A 10,302-nucleotide genomic window follows, 5' to 3' on the forward strand; every position below is an offset into this window, starting at 1 on the left:
GTCCAGTTCCAAAAGGTTTAATGAATAATATTTTCTCTGACCACCACCAATAAAATGACAGAGTACATAAGACCTCCTTAGTCCGCCCTAGTTAAAATACTATTTTGTCCTCCTCGTTCTCTATCTCTCAGGCGTAAAAAAAATTTTTGTTGGCATCACTTACCTAGATCAATATGGCTATTTTTCTAGCGAGCTTTTTAGCTTGAATTAAGGCTCTAAAGCCCCTCTCATATCTCTGTAACTTGAGAGGTAGGCAAATTTGAGTTTAGAGCCACCTCGATTTGGGATGCCAAATTATTAACAAGATCAAAAATCAAATTCTAAAGTGACTATGGAAGTAGAACAGGTTCGAGAGCCTTAACCGAAACTGTTCCTATCTAGTGTCGGTTGATTCTTCAGCATCTGCAATCTGCACCAACCAAATCAAAAGGCAAGAGTAGGCTTAAGGAGGATCAAAAGATCGATTCTCGATTCCCTAAAGTTAGAGAGTTGGTTAGATTGTAATTGATCACGCCCAACTATGCCTTATAAAAAGGACTAAGCGGTCGTTACAAATATAATCCGGTTTACAAGTCCGGAGTCGAATCTCACAGAGAACTAAGGCTTAGCTACAACTGTTCAATATTGCTAAGAAGACAAGCTCGAACAATTTTTAAGTAATAAATATTAAGACTTATATCTAATTAACTAAATAATTAAAGTAGTATATTAACAACTAAAGATACTACGGGTTGGAGAAAAGATTAAGGAGGTCTAGAGTTATGATCTCCCCAATTGTCAGAATCATTCCCGCTATGTCTTCTATAATTTCGCCTAAGTATTTTCTACCGATCATGAGCGCTCTGCGTGTTGTAATTCTATCCCGAGTAATTACGATAATTTACTAGATATACTCTCCCGAGTTACGCTAGTTGGATTTAATTACAGCTTACTTAGATCGCACCCAAGGTTTCGTTATCCCTAATCTCACCTTTAAACCCTTGGTTCGGAAGTAATGTTGTTCAACAACTACCTAAATATGTACTCTCTCCTGAGTAATACACACTAAATAGGCACAATCAATTGAGAGCTCTTCAACCAACCACAATATAAATGTAGTTGAACAAATAGAGAAAAGTTACTGCTCAATTATATAAAAACATAACAAGAATTTATCCTACAAAAGGTTCTATCAACACTCTAAATAACAAATTAGCTATTCATGATAGTATATAAAACTACAATACTAAAAGTCATAACCAACAATGAAAAATAGGAAGAGGAAGGAAAAACTCGTAGAAGAATTCCTCCCTTGCTCCTATTGTGTCTCTGTCTCCTTAGATCGAATATGTGTTTCAAATCTGTCCAACCTCCCTCAAAATAGCGTTTTTACATGTATTTATACCAAGTAGGGTCGAACCCAGACGAAAATACCTTTTCCCACGCGAAATAGGACACTCACTCTATAAAATTTGTACTGATGCGTCGCACTATGCGGCGCGCTAATGGCCTTTATCAGCAGGTTCTCACTTTTCTTGTCAAGCCCACTTTTGTACTGTTGCGCCGCGCCGCAGTGCAATTTCCTCAGAGTGAACTTATTTCGTCCTCTTTTAACATCCAGACTTGGTGCACGACCTCCGAACACGATCCCGGCTTAATGTATTGGGCTTTTACTCAGATTTCAAAGTTCCGGATTGATCAATTTAGCTCCAAATTAACTCTTGAGCTCAGGATCACTTCCTGCAAGGCATAAAACACACAATTAGTGCAAGACACTAGCGATTAATGCTCAAACTCAATTAAAGTGCAGTAAATTAGAGTGTAATAAGCGACTAAAATACGTAATTATAGCCTATCATCAGTAATCAATGCCTATGGGAAAAAAAGTTATGAAAAGCAATCTATATGATCATACAGAAAGGCTTGCTTATACATCTTTCTAGCGTACACGCAGTTCCTTTCGATCTGAGCATCTCACTGCCTGGATCAATAAGCCTATCCTAGTTTGCCTTTTGTTAACTGATTTTTTGGAACTCATTAGATCATATAGTTGCTTCACACCTAGCCATATCGAGTGAATGAAAATGAACTTGCCCTAAAAAAAAGAGCTAATTGAGAAAGAGGCATTAACAAGTTGGTCATATGCTAGGACGAAAATGTGAGTTTTTCTTATCGTAAACCGCTGCTCCTCATACTCTTCATTCTGTTTTTGGGTCGCTCTTCTTATAACAAAAAGCTATAAAACTTGGGTGTGGGTCTTTTATAGAAATGGAATGACTTTTCTTTTTACCTTTTTATTTATTATTTATCATGAATGGACCCGACCAACACATATTTTTGTTTTATAACACTTCCTCAATCAGGCTTGGGCAAAATAACAGAGCAAGTACTAGTAGCATTACAAAAAAGCCTTTCGCATTTATCTTTGCTCGTGACAATTATGATAACTTCTCACGTTTTACAAATTAATAGGAGTAGCTCTTTGAAGATCTTCAATCTACTGGCCTCAAGAATTACTGATTCTAACAGATTAGATAATGAGATTGACGTTTACGCAAAACAAGTGTCACATCTTCTGTCAGTTTATGTGGTGGCTTCAGTTTTTGCATCTTCAAGCTCTAAGGTGGCATTGAATCCGAATTCAGCTCCAATAGTAAACGATGATTTGAGTTCATCGGCAGTTTGGGTGGTGCTAATCTTGTTATCCTTCACTGACAAGTTCTCCTGCAGAATTAATAACCTTCAAAGTTTAGAGAAGATCTAATTGGAATTCAATAAAGGTTGAAATAATATTGATTAACTTGCCTTCTTCACATAATCAGCGAGGGTTGAGGTAACAATTTCCCGGATTACAAAATTGGTAACTCGATCTTCACCAAGTATCTGCAGTAGAAAGTCCCTAGGAACCTGTGGAAGTCGTCAATCAGCTGTCAAGCGTAAAGTAGAGAAATGCACTAGAACTAGGATATCATTTCCCATTCCCAGTAAAACATATTAAAAATATTATTCTCCGTATTTCTTAAAGAGGCGATTAAGAGCAAGAAGAACAATCACAATAATGAGGACCAATCTGCAAAATAATAAGCAGAAGTACTTCAAACGAGCCACACTTGCGGACACTTCTTATTCCAGGACATTTTAAGATGTCTTTTGTCATCCTTGAAAAATCATCCTTCTCCATTTGAAACTCCATTCATCTCATTTATTTAACCCCTCCCATATATGGAAAAATCATTCTTCTCCAGTCAAATTGACATGAAATAATAGTACTTTGTTTCATATTGATATAATCCTTTAGAAGTTAAAAAAATACAACTACTGTTTTAGATACTCTCCAGCTAATGCCAGAAAATAATATATACAAACTTTTCTGGTCTTGGTGCTATCAAACAAGGTAAGATAAATTGAGCTGAGCACCGCAATGTACATACCTTAGATGTTTTCCCTGGAGCAGCAACCATGCACACAACATTACAATATGTTAGATTCACGCATTAGAGATTGAACGACTGTAAATTTACAAAATATTAAAAACGGAACATGGCATATTAGCTGAAGTTGTATGTGATCATTGCGAAAGTGAGAGGGATATAGGATAAGACCCGACCAAAGTTTGACGGCCTCCACTCTCTATCTACCAAGGCCCCCCAGAATTAAAATTGAAAGGAAAAACGCAAAAAGCACCGGTCAATAGCATATTATGCAAAACAGGAATAGTTTTCACTCCCAAAACCACTATGTTCATTTCTTGCTAATCAAGTTTATCCAACTCATATTCTGCGAAAAGAGAATATTGTGATATATCCCCGGAGTCATTCTTGCAAAATCATTGAAAATCAGTTGTCTTTTCTGCTTATGACTTGTGCGAGAACAACATCGCTTGTCACACTGATCTCACTTGCCAACTTTCATGTTACCCAGTGCAAATGCTAGTTTCTGACATTTCCAAAGATTTTCCTGGCCAAGGACAAAGTTGACTGTTGAAACAAACAGGAGAAGAATTGAGAACTCTATATTTTTTTAAAGACGGTGTGTCCGGGCCAGGTAGCACGTACCTCGAAGAATTGAGAACTCATACAAAACACAAATAGTAACATGACATGAATAAAGGATACTTTTGGAATGCCAAAGTCGAATCAGGTTAGGTACTTTATATGATTAAATGGAATAGACTACCAAAAGCAAGTCAGATGTAAGAAGGAAAGAAAATATCGATAAGGTTGAGGAAATACTCGGTGATAATATTTGCGGCCATTAGGAGATTGAAAGTTGTAGCAATGTCTCCTTGATCAAAATCATTAAATAAAAACAATACCTCCTTTTTCCCTGCGGAAGCCTGGAACAGGTGGTGCAGAACGTGCTAAATTTGCCAAAACTTTCTCAAAAACTATTCTTGTGTCCTCCTTATCCACATCTACTCTGACCTAAGAAAATAAAATTAAGGAATTTGCAAAATACCACCAAACACATGGGAGAACAATATGCATCCTCAATACATAAGAGTAACTAACATGTATACCGATTTTAGTTATTGCTGATAGAAATCCCTACAGGCTATATTCATATACAACCTAAGTTGCTCGGACACGGGTGCGGGTGTTCGACACAGGTGCAAATCTAGAGGTCAGATCCTTTGAAATGTAAATTCTAAGATCGGGGATACGGATCCTAGTACGGACCCAGGTGCGGGGATCCGGTTAAAAATAATTCAAAATGAAATAAAAATATAAAGATATCTCTAAATTATGAGAAATTTTATGAAATACTTACGTATAGCTTGTAAAGTGTGAATTTCTTTTTTATTCTCAAGTTGTAGATAAGTAAACGGTTGATTTTCTAAATAAGGTATGTTATTTTCTTCAAATTTACACTTGTGTTGGTTTTGATTGGGAATCAAATTGTATCTTGTCTCGAATTTTTCTGTCCATCATGGTCAAAGTACCCAAAATTATTTGCCCAGATTCGATACGAATCTCATACCCACACCCATACTAGTGTCGTGTCGACACGGGTGCGGCACCTAAACTGCCGTGTCGGAGCAACTTAGTATACAACAACAACAACAACAACAACAACAACAACAACAACAACAACAGACCCAGTGTAATCCCACAAGTGGGGTCTGGGGAGGGTAGTGTGTACCCAGACCTTACCCCTACCTTTAATAAGGCAGAGATGTTTTCGGAAGATCCTTGGCAACCGCAACATTGAAAGCAAGCAAATTAAATTGAATACACCTACTTTATGCTAATCACTGTATAGACCGAACCGTTAAATGCATGATACATGTTATTTTTCTGCTCAAGCTGCTCACTTAATCATGGGTTAAATCAAATTTTGTGTTCCACATATGTTAAACAAAAAATAGCAAATTTGTTAGAATTAATTAAACTTGGTGTATATGTATATGCCTGGCTAGGTTTTTGTATGTATATTACCTATATATATATAGATGAAAGTGAATCGGTCTAATAGGCCAATCTATATATCAGAACTTGGCAACTTGCAAAACAAGTTTTCAGTTTCCTTCTCGTAAAACAGTTAACTATTGTATAAGTAACAATCAAGCTACAATTAACCACTGCATTGGAGTAATTAAGGAGTTTAGGTACTATACACTGGCTATATTCATATAATATATTCTAATTTGGATACCAACAGGATCAAGATAAAGCCATGAAGTCTGTGGGAGTTACTCTTGAAAAATGCTACTGAGCTATGGTTTGTTATCCAAATATGTACAGCTTGTTTCTCCTTAACCGGGCAACCAATTTAGAAGTCAAGTGATCTGATACCTTGTGTGCTCTCACTGTATGGAGTGAAGAATATAGTGGAAATATCACAAATCAAACAGGCATTTTTAAATGTATTAGACACTTCCATTATAGAATTCTTATAAAAAAACACTTCCATTATGGAACAACCTTTTTTCACTATTACAGACAAGAAAAAGATGCTCCGTTCATATAATTTTGGCTTCTTATAAATATTAGGCAGCATTGGGTTAGAAGGGACAGCTGGGGGCAGGGAGGGCTTTAACTGTGATTAAAATGATGAAATAATAATTAACAAGAAGGTCCTTAAGCAGTTTGGTTCAGACCTTTCAGCTCTGTTTCTATGTAACTTTTCCATGCTAAAAAAATGACAAGGACATCAAACAGTACAGGTAAACGAATGATGAGGAAAAGGGGAGAAGAGAGAAGAGGCGCAGTTCACTCTTACATTATCATCCTATTTTGGTTTGTCATGTACCTTTATATATCACAAGGTTAAGCCTCAGAGCGGGAGTTCACTCAAGAATATCGGATTATTATTGAATATAAGTTAATACCAATACACTCTAAAGCTGCAGAGAGAATGCATCACTAGTCTGTCTCGTGAAGCAATGATCTTTGTCCATGTTCTGAGTCAGAGAAACATGCCTTGAATGTTAAATCTAATAAATACTTTTTCCAGGTCCCAATTTGAACATATTTCACTAGCCACAACCATAATTTTTCTTTTAAAAACACATGAAAAATCAAATTCTGCAGGTCAAAAAGGGAAAATCTCGCTACAAGGTACCTTCCTTTTTCTAGTAATTAGTAGTAATAGAAAATGGCAAGAAGAGTAAAAGTAGGTTGTATGTAGCTTTCGGTACTAATGTGTAAGGCAAAAACCTTTTCCTTTTTTAGGAGATGGCCTAAGGAAAAAGTAGACCACTATAAAAAATGGAGGTATTGTTTGTGTCAATACCATAAAGTGTCCTTTTCAGTTTGATATTTTCCTCATCTTTGATATATTTTATACAATGGCCAATTATAAGCTAATCAAAGGCAGGTAAACGTGTTCCCAATTCCATCGTACGAACAAGTACATGAGCTGTACACCTCAAATATACTCTCGAGAATAAACAAAGGGTGGTTCAAAATGAGATAATAAATTTAGATGAACTAAAGTTGATGAAAAGAAAGCAGTTTTGTGAAAATACATGTATCTTTTCAGCATCTTGGGATTCCACGGCTATCTTGGCATTTTTAACGCTTATCAAAGCCTCATCATCAGCAACAGATGCCTCTAGGCCTGTCATAACAGAGAAGACCATGACTCTAATAGACTAGTTGCAGACACAACTGCAGAAAAGACAGATTTTTCCATAAACAAAAAGAACCGAGGCTTGACTATAATCACCTGAACCAGCAGCAAATACTGGCTTGACCAAAGATTTTAGGCATCCTCGTGAGAAGATACAGTGATTCAGTAACCTGGAACCACCATCTTGCATTAAGTGACAACTCTCTACATGCAGTCATTGAGATGAGAAATCCTACTGAAATAAGATAGATAAATTACCATATCTGTACCAGAATAAGAATGGATACCTGAAGTTCTTATGTGAGATTAAAAAGTTCTACAGGCCTAAGGTTCTTAAGAAATACAGCAGTTAGCAGGTCAAGTGTTAATCTCTATGGTTATTATCCATCAAGAATTCCAAGTCTTCATCGTGTGGTCTTTTCAGTGTACGAGCTATCAAAATTCTACCGTGGAGGAAAATAAGACAAGTTCGGATATCGTGTCTTTCTTTGTTAGCAAGGTTCCTAATTTAACATATTGTAGGAACATCCCTTGCAACTTCTAAAAGAGAATCCTCGAGTTTCTTTTCTCCCACTTTCAGATAAACACGCTATTTTAATACATTATCCATCACAGAGTCACTTTTTAGTCTCGTCAATTTCCTTAAACAGTCTCAGAAATACTACACCTCACAAATACTACATCATAACCTGCAACAGATCAGCAGGACACTTCAGCTATAGCCAAGCGTAGTCCAAGAGAGAGTCAATTGCCAAAACACCTGGACCAATATGTGGTCCCCAATTCAAAAGGAACATTGCCTCTGCCAAAACCGTTAGAGAAGGGATAAGGATATTCCTAGTACCGAGAAGCATATATAGCAGAGGACCCGCCTAGTAGAAGGCATGGAAGAAGTTGCTTTTTAATTTTCTTAGCTAAGTTTAGCAATCTGGAACCTCCCTTTTTTGTTTTTTGCTTTATATTCCCTAAGTTGAAAATTACAGTTCTGTAATTTCTCCTATTTTAGTTGAATATCAGTTCCCTGTTACATAACCCCTCTGCAGTAGCATGACGTATGAAAAATTAAAAAATAATGAGTTTATAAGCTGCACAATTTGTCCAAGTTATACCAAAGCAAATCGGATGACAACTAAAAAGTCAGAGGTTCATTTTGTGATAGGGAGCAGAGCTGGTCAAATTTCTTGCGTATATTTCGGTAACCAAAGGATTCATATACCTTACCTCAACTAGTTTAGGTATTGACTGATTTATTTGGTGAGATAACTTTCTGAGCAAGCTGATCGGAAAATTATGATAAATAGATAAAAAGAATCTGCAAAACTTAGAGTTCAAGATAATGGTTGTTGATAACATAAGAAGTGACAGTTCTTGGTTAATTCTTTCTACAACTTATTACCTTGCCACATTTTCTTCTGTCTGATTTCCTTCTAGCATATCTATTTCTTACAGCAACACTACAATTAGACATTTTAGCCACTCTTTAACACTAAGTTTGTATCTTAAAACCTTAACCTTTCCAATTATCAACCTTAAAGTTTGTCGAGTAGAATTCCACAAAAAATTTCTCGCTAAACTAATGAACTAAATTATCATGATTAGCACATATTAAGATTCATATGTTTGTCACCAAGCATGCGGAATGTTAGAGTTCCTAGTTTAAGGCGTGATAATGAATTCCAGTTGTTATCGCATGTGTATTATTGTGTTATTGCATTTCTACAGCAATTTTACTTGAGTACATGATGCAATTGAAAACTTTAAAAATAAATGTCTATAAAGATATGACAACCAATTTCCTGCACCATAAAGCTGAAATCCTTATTAAGTTTTATATGGATTTACTAATAAATTAAAGGAATTGCTTATTCATGCCATTACCGGAAGAGCTGTTAAAGATAGCGCTTTTCCATTATCTAGGCTAGACAATGATATATAAACATTATGAAAGAAGGAAACCAGGAAATTGTAAGCGGAGAATGAAGCATGTGCTAGACGAGACTTCAAAGGAAAAGCCACTTAATCAAAGGTGGTAGAGAAGTCGTTTACCCCTGATATGTAACCGCTGTTGCGGGATAAATTGCAGAATGGCTGCACAAGATATTCTTGGAGATAGCCCTGACACTACTATGCTGTGAAAATAAAGCACAAAGAAGCCAATAATGCACTAATAATCAGCTCAAAAGGGAATACTATATATAATGGCCAACAAATCATAAGTCGTAGGAGTAATATTTTCTTTGGAGAAAACACACACTTGTAATAATTCAAATGATTTCCTCTGGAAAAACACACATGCAATTCAGCCTAGTTGTTTATTTGTTACAAAGCCTACTATTTACCCCGCCCCGCCCATCTATTTACTGCTAAAAAGCACCCCTTAGCTGAGTGAGCTTTCTATACACAAGAAGGCCACTGCTGGAGGAAACAAACATAAAAAGCTTTAAATTATCTGAAAAAGGCTAAAGTGATTCAAAAAAAAAAATCGGAAAAGAACTCAATGAACTAGAGATTTAGCCCAAAATATGACCAGTAAACAAAAAATACTAATATGTTGAAGCGCATTTGGAATCTTAAAGAACAAATACAATGTTGAATATAAACAAAATAGTATACGTACAAGTATGGAAATTTATAAGAGAATTAATGCATTTGAAGAAGAAGATGAAAAAAAACAATAAAAGCTCTATTGAAAAGTAAGAGTATTTTGGTTGCCCTTACTGGAGAGTGGATAAGCAGGTGGGGGGAGGGTGAAGCCATTACCATTGCCACTGCGCTCATTGCTGCCATGGAAACAAAGAGAGAGCCGTTAACTTCTAATCCTCTTGTTCGATTTGGGTTTTATATTTATCGGGTCGGGTTGGGGTTCATAGCCTGTTTGGCCAAGCTTATTTTTGGGCAAAAGTGTTTCTTTTTTTTTTTTTGCTAAAAGCACTTTTGGCCAAAAATTGAGGTGTTTGGCCAAGCTTCTGGAAGGAAAAAAAGTGTTTTTGAGGAGAAGCAGAAGCAATTTTGGAGAAGCAGAAAAAAGTGGCGTCTCTTCAAAAACACTTTTTTGAGAAGCACTTTTGAGAAAAATACACTTAGAAGCAGTTTTTTAAAGCTTGGTCAAACACTAATTGCTGCTCAGAAGTACTTTTCAAACTAATTACTCAAACACAAACTGCTTCTCACCAAAAGTACTTTTGAGAAAAACACTTTTGAAAAAAAGCACTTCTCAAAATAAGCTGATTTTTGCAGCTTGGCCAAACG

At 36.1% G+C, this 10,302-nt stretch overlaps 1 protein-coding gene across 1 annotated transcript; it reads right to left on the reverse strand.

The window, feature by feature from the left end:
* Positions 1–2,377: 2,377 nt before the first annotated feature.
* Positions 2,378–9,859, reverse strand: LOC104215175 (uncharacterized). Its single transcript, XM_009764925.2, has 8 exons — positions 9,772–9,859; positions 9,100–9,182; positions 7,150–7,223; positions 6,950–7,041; positions 4,295–4,403; positions 3,411–3,424; positions 2,785–2,886; positions 2,378–2,703 (listed from the first exon to the last, which is right to left on the reverse strand). Exons 1-8 carry the CDS (start codon positions 9,838–9,840, stop codon positions 2,563–2,565), a joined length of 684 nt encoding a protein of 227 aa, XP_009763227.1. The 5' UTR covers positions 9,841–9,859; the 3' UTR covers positions 2,378–2,562.
* Between the last annotated feature and the right edge of the window lie 443 nt (positions 9,860–10,302).

Source organism: Nicotiana sylvestris, chromosome 5 (assembly GCF_000393655.2).
Source record: "Nicotiana sylvestris chromosome 5, ASM39365v2, whole genome shotgun sequence".
NCBI classification, from domain to species: domain Eukaryota; kingdom Viridiplantae; phylum Streptophyta; class Magnoliopsida; order Solanales; family Solanaceae; genus Nicotiana; species Nicotiana sylvestris.